This window comes from Clinocottus analis, unplaced genomic scaffold (genome assembly GCF_023055335.1).
Source record: "Clinocottus analis isolate CAN_PGR_092001 unplaced genomic scaffold, fCliAna1.0.p SCAF_44, whole genome shotgun sequence".
NCBI classification, from domain to species: Eukaryota; Metazoa; Chordata; class Actinopteri; order Perciformes; family Cottidae; genus Clinocottus; species Clinocottus analis.
The window spans coordinates 208,073-223,072 of NW_027176198.1; the positions used below are offsets into that span (position 1 = coordinate 208,073).

General features: G+C 56.0%; 1 protein-coding gene across 2 annotated transcripts in view; it reads right to left on the reverse strand.

Moving 5' to 3' along the window:
• The window catches only part of heatr1 (HEAT repeat containing 1), a 23,613-nt gene that overhangs the window by 1,412 nt on the left and 7,201 nt on the right, over positions 1-15,000 (reverse strand). For both annotated transcript variants that reach the window (XM_068599196.1, XM_068599197.1), the window contains 39 exons: positions 14,585-14,730; positions 14,277-14,493; positions 13,418-13,559; positions 13,199-13,300; positions 12,827-12,967; positions 11,979-12,190; positions 11,701-11,834; positions 11,532-11,619; positions 11,020-11,121; positions 10,813-10,924; positions 10,605-10,712; positions 10,427-10,522; positions 10,134-10,222; positions 9,606-9,805; positions 9,194-9,315; positions 8,452-8,643; positions 8,121-8,283; positions 7,764-7,912; positions 7,372-7,564; positions 7,096-7,268; positions 6,882-7,019; positions 6,364-6,606; positions 6,146-6,277; positions 5,716-5,819; positions 5,455-5,607; positions 4,951-5,269; positions 4,019-4,147; positions 3,710-3,919; positions 3,409-3,538; positions 3,137-3,321; positions 2,974-3,017; positions 2,752-2,875; positions 2,528-2,668; positions 1,947-2,359; positions 1,648-1,798; positions 1,397-1,567; positions 806-940; positions 462-566; positions 228-381 (listed from right to left, as the gene is read on the reverse strand). In XM_068599196.1, the coding sequence (XP_068455297.1) occupies positions 228-381; positions 462-566; positions 806-940; positions 1,397-1,567; positions 1,648-1,798; positions 1,947-2,359; positions 2,528-2,668; positions 2,752-2,875; positions 2,974-3,017; positions 3,137-3,321; positions 3,409-3,538; positions 3,710-3,919; positions 4,019-4,147; positions 4,951-5,269; positions 5,455-5,607; positions 5,716-5,819; positions 6,146-6,277; positions 6,364-6,606; positions 6,882-7,019; positions 7,096-7,268; positions 7,372-7,564; positions 7,764-7,912; positions 8,121-8,283; positions 8,452-8,643; positions 9,194-9,315; positions 9,606-9,805; positions 10,134-10,222; positions 10,427-10,522; positions 10,605-10,712; positions 10,813-10,924; positions 11,020-11,121; positions 11,532-11,619; positions 11,701-11,834; positions 11,979-12,190; positions 12,827-12,967; positions 13,199-13,300; positions 13,418-13,559; positions 14,277-14,493; positions 14,585-14,726 (6,058 nt within the window). In that variant the 5' untranslated portion in view covers positions 14,727-14,730. The remainder of the gene's footprint in view (positions 1-227; positions 382-461; positions 567-805; positions 941-1,396; positions 1,568-1,647; positions 1,799-1,946; positions 2,360-2,527; positions 2,669-2,751; positions 2,876-2,973; positions 3,018-3,136; positions 3,322-3,408; positions 3,539-3,709; positions 3,920-4,018; positions 4,148-4,950; positions 5,270-5,454; positions 5,608-5,715; positions 5,820-6,145; positions 6,278-6,363; positions 6,607-6,881; positions 7,020-7,095; positions 7,269-7,371; positions 7,565-7,763; positions 7,913-8,120; positions 8,284-8,451; positions 8,644-9,193; positions 9,316-9,605; positions 9,806-10,133; positions 10,223-10,426; positions 10,523-10,604; positions 10,713-10,812; positions 10,925-11,019; positions 11,122-11,531; positions 11,620-11,700; positions 11,835-11,978; positions 12,191-12,826; positions 12,968-13,198; positions 13,301-13,417; positions 13,560-14,276; positions 14,494-14,584; positions 14,731-15,000) is intronic.

Genomic DNA, 15,000 nt, shown 5'->3' on the forward strand with positions numbered 1-15,000 from the left:
CTCCCTGAAGCCTTCAGCAGGTGATATTAGTCATAATATTAGTAATAATAGTAATAATAACCTGTGTGAGAGCGCAGCAGCAGCTCCCTGAAGCCTTCAGCAGGTGATATTAGTCATAATATTAGTAATAATAGTAATAATAACCTGTGTGAGAGCGCAGCAGCAGCTCCCTGAAGCCTTCAGCAGGTGATATTAGTCATAATATTAGTAATAATAGTAATAATAACCTGTGTGAGAGCGCAGCAGCAGCTCCCTGAAGCCCTTCAGCAGGCTCCCCGTGAACATGGTGAACAGGCCTTTGAGCCGCTCAGCGAAGACGTCTGACAGCCGGTAGAACGTCAGGAGACGCTCACTGCTGCCGGCGCGACTCCAGTCCAGCAGCTGAGACACGAGGACTCTGATCAATATATATCTATATCTATCAATGATCACTAATAACTCTCTCTCTCTCTCTCTCTCACCTTGAAGAACAGCGGCCTGAACGTGACCTCCGACAGCTTCATCACCATCGAGAGCAGACAGTCGATCACACGACCCTCCACCTCCCACGTCTTCTGCAGATCACCCTGGAGACAGGAAGTCAGGGAGACAGGAAGTCAGGGAGACAGGAAGTCAGGGAGACAGGAAGTCAGGGAGACAGGAAGTCAGGGAGACAGGAAGTCATGGAGACAGGAAGTCAGGGAGACAGGAAGTCAGGGAGACAGGAAGTCAGGGAGACAGGAAGTCATGGAGACAGGAAGTCAGGGAGACAGGAAGTCAGGGAGACAGGAAGTCAGGGAGACAGGAAGTCATGCATCAGACTCACCTGACAGTGTTGGGCTCTGAAGTCCAGGGCGGAGAGGAAGAAGGAGGTGAGCTCTGATTGGTGGAAGCTGAGCTGGTCTTTCTCCATGTGAGCAATGTGTTCCTTCAGGATGCTCATCAGCGCCCCCAGCTGGCGCTGCGGGGAAACACAACCGATCAGCCAGCTGATCAGCGATCAATACGTCCTCCATAGTGGGAGGAGCTTCATGTTCTGACCAACAGACGGAATCGTTTCAATTTGTTTCTGAGGAACAGAAACGTTTCTTTTCTCTCTTGAGTTTGGTGGACGACTCAAAACTTTTTTTTTAAATTTTTAAATTTTTAATTTTTTTAAAAATTTCTCCTTGGAGATTAATAAAGTACTTTTCATTCATTTTCATTCATTCATTCATTCAAAACACTACAATACCCATAAGCCTCTGCTGCTGCCGCCGCTGCTGCTGCTGCTTTGGGGGAGGAGCCAAATTAAAAAGCACCAATCGGATTCAAAACAAAAGCGTCATCCAAAAGTTCAATTTTGGTTTAATCTTTGTCTTCGGGGTCGTTAGAGTGAAATGCATCGTGGGAGATGTAGTTCATGAGGTTCCTCTACCTTCCTGTCCACCACCATGCTGCCGTAGCACCTGCTGACGGCGGGCAGTAGGACCCTGGGGGGCAGCCGCGTGGCGAGGGAGCTCCTGAGGGAGGCCAGGCGCGTGGACAGCTGGGCGGCGGCCGAGGAAGAGGACGAGGAAGACTCCACTAACCGAGTCAACCGACACACCTGCAGGGGCGGAAAGTGTAGCGTCAGCACCGGGGCGAGGTCGTTTTCTGTGTGGGCGGGGCCGCTCAGGTGAGGCGAACCTGTGAGGTGGTGTCCTGCAAGTACGGGCTGATGAAGTGAGGCAGCGTCTCGCTGACGTGCTGGAGGGCGGTGACGGCGCTCAGCAGGTAGATCTCATTGGTCAGCAGCTCCTTCCTGTCCGTCAGCGCGCTCAGCACGGCCGGCATCAACCTGCAGGACGCAGACGGGTTACCTGGGGGAGTGTGGGAGGGGCCTCGGGCTGCAGACGGGTTACCTGGGGGAGTGTGGGAGGGGCCTCGGGCTGCAGACGGGTTACCTGGGGGAGTGTGGGAGGGGCTTCGGGCTGCAGACGGGTTACCTGGGTAATTGAGGGATAGCGAGGGCCTTCAGCGTGCCGACCACCTCGGCGATGCAGAGCAGAGCGCTGCCCGTCACGTTCTTCTCCTCCTCCGGCGACGCCACGATGTCGACGGCGCGCTGCAGGACGGGGAGGAACGCCTCCTGGTGGGCGGAGCCGAAGCTGCGGCAGAGCAGCTTCAGGCTGTAGAGCGCCGTCTGCCGGTTGATGGCGTGCTCCGCCTCGCGCTCAGGCTCCGCCTCGCCCTCAGGCTGCGCCTCGCGCTCAGGCTCCGCCTCGCGCTCAGGCTCCGCCTCGCGCTCAGGCTCCGCCTCGCGCTCAGGCTCCGCCTCGCGCTCAGGCTCCGCCTCCTTGCAACTGCTTTTACCCACAATGCTCAGGAGGTCGCCAGTCAGCTGCAGGAGCACTGAGACCTGAAGCAGAACAATGACATAATGTGAGAACGTAACACAATTATGTTATTAGACATAACTCACAATGTCAGAATACAATAATTTATGTAATATTGTTTTATATGGTGACCTATGACGTTAAGGTTAGGTTATTAACTTCTAATGAAGTTATGTCAGGTGTGTCTTCACCTGCTGCTCGTCCCACTGAGGCCGGTGCTGCAGCTTGTTGTTCAGCAGCTCCATGGCTTTCCTCCTGACGGACGGCAGCTCGTTACCCATCAGCCCCCTCATCACCGCGATGAAGGTGTCGGTGGGCAGCAAGCAGTTCACCTGCTCACAACAACAACAACTCTAACAACACTTGCACACTTTGGGTCCACACCAACGTAACACAACCCGCCCGGTGAGCCGACCTTGTCCAGAACCTCGTAGGCCTTGTGGAGCAGAACCCTCCAGAACTTGGCGGTGGGCTTGTGGGCGTCGTCCTCCACGCGGCGAGCGACGGCGTGGATGTAGCGCAGGATCTCCTCCAGCAGCCTGAAACACACACACACGGCTTGAAATGCACACACACACACGACCTGAAACACACACACACACACACACACACACACACACACACAGGAGGACCTCACCTTTGCTGCAGAGCCTCGTCCACAGCGTCGCCTCCGCTCGCCACCTGGAGCCCAGAGCAGCAGGTCAGCAACCTGACCTCGTTTATACTTTTAAAAACACTTTCAAACCCTTTAAACCCGTTTAAACCCGTTTAAACCCGTTCTACCCGGCGTGAACGCCCACCTTCCCGATGAAGCCGGCCGAGCCGAGCAGCTGCGCCATGAAGGACACGGAGAGGAACTTGAAGTGTCTCAGCTCTTTGCTGCTGTGAGCCTCCACGCTGAAGATCAGCTCCTCCACCTCCTTGTCCTCCTTCTCCTCGTCTCGCTCGCTCTTCTTCGTGGGTCTTCGGTGCGTCGCCAGAGCCGCTAAGCGGTGAAACGAAGCAAACCTTAAAGTTAGAGAGCTGCGGCGCGGCGGCGGCGGCGCGGCAGGCGAAGGGGGAGGAGCCTCACCGTCGTCCTTGTCGTCGGGCAGCCGCAGGAGGAAGAGCAGGATGCTGATGAGGGACGAGAGCTGCTCGCTCACCTGGAACTCGATGCACAGAGAAACCCAGAAGTCCACGTCGACCTCCAGAGCGGCGTCCTGCAGACACACGGCTTCAGTCACTGCGTTTTCAGGACGCCATGAAACACTTTAACAACTCCTCAGAACACTTTTTAAACTCCATAAAACACTTTATAAAGACTTTAAAACTCTCCTCAGCCTGAAGGCTGGTACACTACGACTCCCACAATGCATTGCTGCTGCACTTGCCTTCTCGCTGGCGGTCTGCGTGGCGTGCAGCTTGAACTGAAGGAGCACTAGGACCCAGAGGAAGCGGGCGGGGCCCAGCGTGCTCACCAGCTCACTCAAGAGAGGAAGACGACGGTGAGCCGGCACGTGAGGAAGAGCGTCAGCGAACACGTGGAGGATCCGAGTGACCACCGCCGACACGTGGGAGGAAGAGGAGGAGAGCTGGTGGGCCTGAGGAGGAAGAGGAGGAGAAAGAGGAAGAGGAGGAGAGGAAGAGGTGATGAATCCGTCCAGCTGACAGTCACCTGTCTCTCTCTCTGTGTGTCTCACCTGGATCAGAGCAGGTATCACCGTCTTCAGCGTCTGGTGGATGACTCTGAAGCTGTAGGCGTCGTCCAGCCGCAGGATGTTGGCTCCCATGAAGGTGAAGATGGGCATGATGTTGTGCAGCACCTTGTCCTGGAGGGAGAGACAGGTACCTGCTGTCACACCACCTGTCACACCACCTGCTGCCACACCACCTGTCACACCACCTGTCACACCACCTGCTGCCACACCACCTGTCACACCACCTGCCACACCACCTGTCACACCACCTGCTGCCACACCACCTGTCACACCACCTGCCACACCACCTGCTGCCACACCACCTGTCACACCACCTGTCACACCACCTGCTGCCACACCACCTGTCACACCACCTGCCACACCACCTGCTACACCACCTGCTGCCACACCACCTGTCACACCACCTGTCACACCACCTGCTGCCACACCACCTGCTGCCACACCACCTGTCACACCACCTGTCACACCACCTGCTGCCACACCACCTGTCACACCACCTGTCACACCACCTGTCACACCACCTGTCACACCACCTGTCACACCACCTGCCACACCACCTGCCACACCACCTGCTGCCACACCACCTGTCACACCACCTGCTGCCACACCACCTGTCACACCACCTGCTGCCACACCACCTGTCACACCACCTGTCACACCACCTGCCACACCACCTGTCACACCACCTGCTGCCACACCACCTGTCACACCACCTGCTGTCACACCACCTGTCACACCACCTGCTGCCACACCACCTGTTCTGCCACACCACCTGCTGCCACACCACCTGCTGTCACACCACCTGCTGCCACACCACCTGCCACACCACCTGCCACACCACCTTCCACACCACCTGTCACACCACCTGTCACACCACCTGCTGCGTTTCCTGTTGTTTTAATCTGCAGACTCACGGGGAAGATGGCGGCGGCGGCGCCGAGCAGCAGCAGCGCCTGGTGGTGCGTCTGCGGCGCGTCGGAGGCTCTGATGCACTGCACCACCAGCTCCACGCTGAACTTGTCCTCCTCCAGAACGTCTGCGGAGGAGAATCGGGGGAGAGGTTCTGTTGGTGCAGCTCCCGCGGCGCCCCCTTCGGGCCGCATGGCGCCCCCTTCGGGCCGCATGGCGCCCCCTTCGGGCCGCAGTCTGTGGCACACGTTGAGCAGGCAGCCGAGCAGCAGCTGCTTGGTGTACTCCATGTTGGCGAGATCCCCGGCACACGGCTCCAGACTCCTGGGACACGACACAGGGCGGCGGTTAGCGGTTAGCTTACAGCCGTTAGCTGCTAGCATCACAACATCTCCTATCTAGAATGCAAAACACGTTATAAACTAAATCAGCCCCTTAAAAACAAATACTGGTACTCATAGTACACTGATACATAGATTATATATTGCTGTACCACACATTACTTCTACCTGGCGAGCAGCGCGAACAGAACCGGCGCCAGCGTCTGGGCCCTCTTCAGCTTCTTCTTGTGCTGCAGCAGCTCCAACGTCACGGTGACGCGCTGCCACGACACGGCGCCGCCTGCTGGAGCGGGAGCGCCGTCGCCGGCCTCCACGGTCTTCCTGTCGGGGACACGGCAGGTTTACAACATGTACATGTACCTCTGAGATGGAGTACAGTACAAAGTAGCAGTAGTAGTACGTTAGTGCAGTACTCAGGAGTGAAAGTACCTCTGGCTCATCCGGCTCCGGCGCCTCTGCTGCACCGTCACGCTGACTTTGGGTTTCTCAGGTGGAGCGAGCTCATTGGCCAACAGCTGGCTGTCTACCGCCATCTGAGAGAGAGAGACAGGTCACTACAGGCAGACAGGTAGAGAGACAGGCAGGCAGACAGGTCGAGACACAGGCAGGCAGGTCGAGAGACAGACAGATAGAGACAGACAGACAGGTAGAGAGACAGGCAGACAGATAGAGAGACAGGCAGACAGGTAGAGAGACAGGCAGACAGGTAGAGAGACAGGCAGACAGATAGAGAGACAGGCAGAGAGACAGGCAGACAGATAGAGAGACAGGCAGAGAGACAGGCAGACAGACAGACAGACAGGCAGACAGGTAGAGAGACAGGCAGACAGGCAGACAGACAGGCAGGCAGACAGCTCACCCCTTTAAACACGCTGCGCACGGTGCTGGTCACCAGAGGACTCCGGCTCTCCACCAGCAGGTCCAACATGGCCGCCAGCAGCTTCTGCTGCACCGCCTCGTCTCCCAGAGCCAAGAAGAACGGCTTCGTCATCTGTGGAGCGGCATGCGGGTGTTAATCTGGGTTATGTGGTAATCCCTCTATACAGTGCTGGTTCTGGCCCGGCCAGGTCGTCTGACCTGTTTCAGGGCGACGAGCTGGCAGCTGGGGACGTCGGGGTGCGGCCGGGCCGAGTTCTTCAAGGCTCTGACGAACAGGTCCAGACAGTTCTGGTCCCGGGCCAGCAGGGGCGCCGACGCCTCGTTGTACTTGCCCAGGACCAGGTGCATCATCTGGGCCTCGGACCGCAGCAGGCTGGGCGTGTCGGGCCGGCTCTGCTCCAGGAGGCGGTCCAGAACGGGAAGCAGCTCGGACAGGACGTCCTGAGAGGAGGAGACAGGTGAGGAGCCGGGTCAGTGAGCGGAGAGGTGCAGGTGTGCAGGTGTAGAGTTGTTCAGGTTTACAGGTGTAGAGGTGTGCAGGTGTAGAGGTGTGCAGGTGTAGAGGTGTGCAGGTGTAGAGGTGTGCAGATGAACAGGTGTGCAGGTGTAGAGGTGTGCAGGTGTAGAGGTGTGCAGGTGTAGAGGTGTGCAGGTGTAGAGGTGTGCAGGTGTAGAGGTGTGCAGGTGTAGAGGTGTGCAGGTGCTCCGGCCCTCACCTGTCCGTTGACGTGGCTCAGCGCGCGCAGCAGGCTGCATGCGCTGTACGACGGGCAGCCGGCCACCCCGACGCTCTGCAGCAGCTGGCGGAGAGACGCCGTCCCTTTAAGAGACCCGTCCTGCAGCCCGCCGAGAGCCTGCAGCACACGCATGACGTCATGAACGATCAATAGTTACAGATACACACTTCCAAATGGCCAGGTGGGGACTCACCTGGCTCAGGTACGACGGGTCGGCGATGATCTCCTCCGAGGTCTTCAGGAGCCGCTCTGTGATTGGCCGGAATGGAGACGCGACAGCTGCCGATAGGCTGCTCAGAACGCCGAGCGCCGCACGCCGGACCTCCCGTACCGGAGAGGTGAGACAGCCGAGCAGGGACAGAACCACTGAGAGACAGACAGAGAGACAGACAGGGAGACAGACAGTTAGCATCTTAGCATGTTGCTAACCCTTACGTTTGCTAGCCCTTTATGTGAACGAGCGTCTCACCGGGCGACTCGGCGGCGGCCAGCTGCTCCAGCGCGGCGGCCGGCTGGCCGCTCAGCAAGGCTCCGCCCACGTACAGCGCCTGGGTCCGAAGGACGACGCCCACTTTCACGTCCAGCTGGTCGCCGTGGTTACTGCCGTAGCCCCACAGTACGCACAGGAAGCGGAAGAGCGACGCCGGCTCGGCCAGGTGAACCTGCAAGAAGCCGGAGAGGACGGTAGGGCTAGCTTAGCTTAGCATACACGCTGCATGAAGGTTTTTACGCTAAGCTAAGATAATCGGCTGGTTTGGTTCTTCTCTAAATCCACAACCAGAATGTGTTCAGAACATTTAAAAAAAAGGTTCCAATGATGAATCACAGGTGTGATCAGGTAAACAGGAAGTGACCTCATACCTGGATGAGAAGCTTCATTAAGTCTCTGAATTCGCCGGCTAACGGACCCTCGCCGGCGCCGCTGATGACGACGCCGAAGAGGCGGCAGGTGAGACTCAGGTAACAACAGGTGTTTGTGTCCATCTTCTCCGGGTTCCACCACATGTCACCTGAGAGAGACGTGAACACACAACATGACGAGTCCCTCCAGGTGGACTCACCTGAGAGAGACGTGAACACACAACATGACGAGTCCCTCCAGGTGGACTCACCTGAGAGAGACGTGAACACACAACATGACGAGTCCCTCCAGGTGAACTCACCTGAGAGAGACGTGAACACACAACATGACGAGTCCCTCCAGGTGAACTGACTCACCTTTGAAGGAGGGGTCGTGACACCTGAGGCAGGAGATGAAGTCTCTGAGCAGAGCGAGCAGGACAGAGCTGAAGTCTCCGTCCGGCTGCTCACCTGCCCGCTGCCCACACCTGTAGGGGGGAGGGGCCGCAGAGGACGGGGCGGGGCCACAGCGGCCATCTTCCTGTTGAAAACACACAATAACGAGGTCTCCATGTCGTTTTATATGAAACTAAACCACAAGGCTGAGGCTCTGTGTTCTCCAGAGGGTTCTCTCTCTCAGAGGGTTCTCTCTCTCAGAGGGTTCTCTCTCTCAGAGGTTCTCTCAGACGGTTCTGGGGTCTCGTCTCACCTGCGTGGCGTTGGCGTCCCCGATGAGCAGCACCAGTGGCGCCTCCAGCAGCGCGTAGACCCGCTGGGCGCTCAGCAGGTGCTGCGTCTCGCTCAGCTCGCCCAGAACCAGCAGCAGCGTGCGGGTCAGCACAGGGAAGGAGGCGGCTCTGGGGTCGCGACCCCGCTCCACCAGCAGAGCCAGCCGCTCCATCTGAGGACACACGGCAGACGCATCACACCACGCGGATCAACGCGCCGCAGGAAATAGTCCCTGTCTGCTTCCTCCCTTCAGGTAAAGACTAGAGGACGAGGCACGATTCTCATCTCTCCAACGGTCCTCGAACGCATCAGTCAGAAAAATGAGCAAAACAAAGGGAGAGGAGGAGAGGAGAAACGAGGAGAAGACAGAGGAGAGAAGGAGAGAGGAGAGGAGGAAACAGAAGAAGAGGAAGGAGAGAGGAGGAAGGAGAGAGGAGAAGAAGAGGAAGGAGAGAGGAGAAGAAGAGGAAGGAGAGAGGAGGAAGGAGAGAGGAGAAGAAGAGGAAGGAGAGAGGAGAAGAAGAGGAAGGAGAGAGGAGAAGAAGAGGAAGGGGAGAGGAGGAAGGAGAGAGGAGAAGAAGAGAAAGGAGAGAGGAGAAGAAGAGAAAGGAGAGAGGAAAAGAAGAGGAAGGAGAGAGGAGGAGAGAGGAGAAGAGGAAGGAGAGAGGAGAAGAAGGAGAGAGGAGAAGAAGAGGAAGAAGAGAGGAGAGGAAGAAACTCACGGCGTCGCGGCGGGGGAAGGGCTCCATGCCCGTCAGGTTGCGGGTCATCGTGGCGACGAGGCGCTCGTTGACCAAAACGAGGAAGTCGGGATCGTTGCTCCTCTTCATCACCTCGTCCAGCTCTGTGAGGAAGAGGAGACGTGTTCAACGGGTCGAGAACACAGAACCTTCCCCCGGCTCCTGCCCCGTGGAGGCGAGCACACCTCCACCTGCGCTGCAGCGTTTCAGCTCGATTCTTTCATTCCTTCATCAAAACACTGTTTTACACACGTCACGCGATGATTGACAGCTTGTTAAATGCAGAAGTAAAACCCACACGCCTCGCTCGGGCACTTCAACTGAATCTAACTGGAGCTGGAGGACGAGGAGGCGGGACAGTTCTACTTCTCCTGTCCGGTGAACAGCTGCTCACCTGTAGCCCAGGTCAGGGTGAGCGGGTGCCGGCGGACGACGGAGCAGCGAGCGACGCAGGAGGCGAAGCGGAGCCGGGCGGAGGAGGAGGCGACCAGGAGGGGCAGCAGCCGCCAGCCCGCCTCCCGCAGCAGCTCAGAGTCCTCTTTTCCCAGCCGGGGATCGGACAGTAAACGCACCGCCTCTGTCAGCACCGGCAGGCTGCAGGAGATGACGCAGAGCTCAGAGTTACTGGAGACGCTTGAAGGCATCACTTACGCGATAGTCAGCGTTAACTGATGGAACATAAATACACATATGTATATATATATATATATATATATATGTATATATATATATATATATATATATGTATATATATATATATATATATATGTATATATATATATATATATATATATATATATGTATATATATATATATATATATATGTATATATATATATATATATGTATATATATATATATATATACATATATATATATATATATATATATGTATATATATATATAACGTTGTGTTCACTGACCAGCTCTCGGCCTCCGACAGGTCGGCTCTGTGCAGCAGCGCCAGCAGAGAGCTCACCACGTCCTCGGGGTCCAACACGTCCAACAGCACCTGAAGAAGAAGCAGCAGCTGTCTGTCAGGAGCACCGTGGGGTCGTGACCCCAAGGGGGCGCTGCTGCAGCCTGCAGCTGCACCGGTCTACCTCACCTGTCCGTCACACCTGTCCGTCACACCTGTCCGTCACACCTGTCAGTCACACCTGTCCGTCACACCTGTCCGTCACACCTGTCCGTCACACCTGTCCGTCACACTGACCTCCAGGACGCTGAGAGCGGCGGACACGACCTCCGGCACGTCGTCATTCAGTCGCTCCATGACGACGTCTTTCAGGAAGACTTTGTCTAAAGTCTGCTGCTGAGGAGAAACACGGGATTATACCTGCAGCGTGTATTTATACTTGCAGTGTGTATTTATACCTGCAGGGTGTCCCTACCTGTGCCGAGGCGATGACGTCAACCAGGTGCTGCAGCGCCGACACCCTGACTGAAGCCTGCGGATGTTTCAGGCTGAGGAGCAGCGACGTGTCCGAGTCGCCCAGCATCTGCAAACCAGGAGGGATTCGATCACAGCGCCTTCAGGTGCACCTAACGCACTTGTTCACAGGTACAGGAAGTGTGCACTTGTTCACAGGAAGTGCCTACCTGGTGTTTCCCGCTGCTCACGGACAGGCAGAGGAACTGGTGGTAGCGGTGCTTCTGCTCGCCGCCGTCGGTCACGTGACCGGACAGCACGGCGTCCAGCGCGGCGCAGCACCTGGTGAGGACAACGCAGCCTTCAGGTCAACGCTCAGGGCGCCAGGTAAGAAGGGGAGGAGCTTAAAAAGGGGAGGAGCTCTCCGTCACGCTCACCTGGACTCCAACAGCCGGACCAGAGGGAGGAGGCGGCGGTCGAGGGCCGACGAGTCGTCAGCAGAGAGTTCGGTCTGACTCAGGTACTCAGCCAAGATCAACCTGTGAGGAAGAGCATGATGAAGAGCACGATGAAGAGCACGATGAAGAGCACGATATTGAGAAGAAAACACTCTCTCTCTCTCTCTCTCCCTCTCTCTCTCTCTCTCTCTCTCTCTCTCTCTCTCTCCCTCTCTCTCCCTCTCTCTCTCTCTCTCTCTCTCTCTCTCTCCCTCTCTCTCCCTCTCTCTCTCTCTCTCTCTCTCTCCCTCTCTCTCTCTCTCTCTCTCCCTCTCTCTCCCTCTATATATCTCTATATCTATATAGAGATAAATATGACTTCTTAAAAATATCTATTGTTATTTTATTATTTATACTGTTTACTGCCATTTTCCTTGATAAAAAGACTTCTATCTGATGTAAAGACGAGGAAGAGGATGAAGACGAGGAAGAGGATGAAGAGGAGTGTTTACCGAGCCACCGTGCGGTCCAGGCCTCCGGTCAGAGGGACGGCCTTCAGGACGGCCTCCAGCGCGGCGAGCCGGTCCGCCTGCATCTCTCCTGGGACAGAAGACGGCAGGTGAGACTCGACGAGGCGGTTCTTCCTCACCTGAAGCTCTGAGCAGCGGCTCCGGGTCTCACCTGAGCGGGAGGCGAAGACGGCGTGAATCAGGTGAGGCAGCAGGTAGCGCAGCAGAGGAGCGACGTCGTGAGCCGCCGCCATGGCCTGCAGCGTGGAGGCGAGCGCCGGCATGGCGCCCAGACACACGGCCGCCCTGAGGGACAGGAAGAGAGCTGAGATGAGCCGCCGGCCGAGGCCACGCCCTCCCAGAGGAGGCCACGCCCTCCCAGAGGAGGCCACGCCCTCCCAGAGGAGGCCGCGCCTCCAGACCCGACGCCAGGTCGACCCCCGGTCTCACCTGGGCCCGGCGGCGCCCTCCTTCTGGTTCTGCAGCAGCACCACCAGGCAGCCCAGACCCTCCTCGGCCAGCGCGGGTTCCCTGAGCAGAGACTTGGCGACGTGCGCGGCGAGGGAGTCGACCAGACTCGCCTCCATCACCACCTTCACCGCCAGCTGGCACACCACCATCAAGGTGGCGGCTCTGTAGTCCGTCAGAGACGACTTCAGACCCTGGAGAGAGAAGACGCCGGGCCTGAGACCAGAACTCATGAGGAGTCCTCCAGGGAACGCTTCTACGCTATGTCCCACTACGCTATGTCCCACTACGCTATGTCCCACTACGCTATGTCCCACTACGCTATGTCCCACTACGCTATGTCCCACTACGCTATGTCCCACTACGCTATGTCCCACTACGCTATGTCCCACTACGCTATGTCCCACTACGCTATGTCCCACTACGCTATGTCCCACTACGCTATGTCACACTACGCTATGTCCCACTACGCTATGTCACACTACGCTATGTCCCACTACGCTATGTCCCACTACGCTATGTCCCACTACGCTATGTCCCACTACGCTAAGTCACACTACGCTATGTCACACTACGCTATGTCCCACTACGCTATGTCACACTACGCTATGTCACACTACGCTAAGTCACACTACGCTATGTCCCACTACGCTATGTCACACTACGCTATGTCACACTACGCTACCGCACGCTACCGTATGCTACATTACTTCATGCTACGCTATGTTACCGTAAGCTATGTTACGTTAACATAGGCTATGCTACTGTAAGCTATGCTACTGTAAGCTATGCTACTGTAAGCTATGCTACTGTAAGCTATGCTACGTTACCTTCTGAACAAACGGCAGCAGTTTGGAGATGATGGCGTCGGACACTCTGTCCACGGCGTGCAGAGCAGAGACGATGGTGGAGGCGTAGAAGGAGAAGATCACCCGGAGCTGAGAGCAGCTATCAGAGCGACCAGAATACGCCTGGAGGAGGAAGAGGAGGAGGAGCAGGAGGAGGAAGAAGAAGAAGAGGAGGAAGAGGAGGAAGAAGAAGAAGAGGTCAGTTATCATCTCTCGGTCTGAAGAAGAAGATAAAATTGTAGACATGTTTCTGTTATTATTTCTGTACTTTTACTGAAGTACTATCTTGAACGCAGGACTTGTACCTGCAGCAGGTATTTCTACACTGAAGTACAAGTACTCTCACGGACTCACCTGGACGGCACCGGTGACCAGCGAGCAGATGAAGTCCATGAAGCTCAAGTCTGAGTAGCAGTGAGCGACCAGAGCGCCTCTGGAGAGCGGCACGCCGGCTTTCTGGGGACGCAGGACGACTTCACACAAATGTACTTATACACGTATGTACTTATACACGTATGTGTATATCCATGCATATAAGGGCATAAATATATATTTAGGGTGCCAGGCGCTGACCTGCGGGCCGTGCAGCCAGTGCCAGCGGTCGGTGGCGTCTGTGATCTTCAGCAGCTGCAACACTCTGACGAACACGTTGGTGTCGTGAAACGGCAGCGAGCAGCGCAGCAGAGCGTCAGCGTTGTAGAGGTGAACGTGGAAGCTGCAGGAAGGACCAGATCACATGACGCCAGATCACGAGACGCCAGATCACGAGACGCCAGATCACATGACGCCAGATCACGAGACGCCAGATCACGAGACGCCAGATCACATGACGCCAGATCACGAGACGCCAGATCACGAGACGCCAGATCACATGACGCCAGATCACGAGACGCCAGATCACATGACGCCAGATCACATGACGCCAAATCACATGACGCCAGATCACGAGACGCCAGATCACATGACGCCAGATCACGAGACGCCAGATCACGAGACGCCAGATCACGAGACGCCAGATCACGAGACGCCAGATCACGAGACGCCAGATCACGAGACGCCAGATCACATGACGCCAAATCACATGACACCAGATCACATGATCTTGCGTCTCGTGATCTAAGACCAGACTGGATGAGATCAGAGGAATATTTTATCGTTTTGTGTCGAGAACGATTATTTGTTTACATTCAAGAATAAGAAATTAGTGAAGTTTTTATTAAACGTCTTTTTTCCTCACCAAATATTTAAAAAGAACCAATAATATTATTGATAAGTTTACTAGTAATGATAAGTGTACTAGTATTCATAAGTGTACTGGTCTCTGTTTGAGCCTCAGGACCAGAACCAGAGCTTTACCAGAACAGAACAGAACAGAACCAGAACAGAACAGAACCAGAACAGAACCAGAACAGAACAGAACCAGACCGCGTACCGGTGGACCAGCCACTCGATGCACTTGTGCGCCGGCCTGAGCAGGAAGTAGGGCGAGAGGCGGGCGAGGAAGAGCGAGATGCCGGCGTCCAGCTTCTGGTTGACCTCCTTGGTCTGGACGCTGCGCTCCAGGGTCAGCGAGGCCCGGCTGAACAAGGTGCCCTGGAACTCCAGGAGCGCGGGTTCGATTCCCAGCAGCTCCTCCAGCCCCGTGCAGCCTGCGGGGGAGAGCGTTACCACGGCGTTACCACGGCGTTACCACGGCGACCCTGGTGTCGGCCGGGCGGTCCAGGCTGAACCGCGACTCACCGAGAGCGAAGAAGGTGCTCCGGTCCATGGACGCCGCGTCTTTAGGGTCGAAGAGGAGCGAGGCGACCTCGCTGCGGGTCAGCAGGCCCGGGTCGCTCTGAGGGAGCGCGAGCCTCTTCAGCTGGTGGGCCAACGACGTCATGTCTCTGAGGACAACAACAACAACATGTAAACACAACAACGTCATGTCTCTGAGGACAACAACAACATGTAAACACAACGACGTCATGTCTCTGAGGACAACAACAACATATAAACACAACGACGTCATGTCTCTGAGGACAACAACAACATATAAACACAACAACGTCATGTCTCTGAGGACAACAACAACATATAAACACAACAACGTCATGTCTCTGAGGACAACAACAACATATAAACACAACAACGTCATGTCTCTGAGGACAACAACA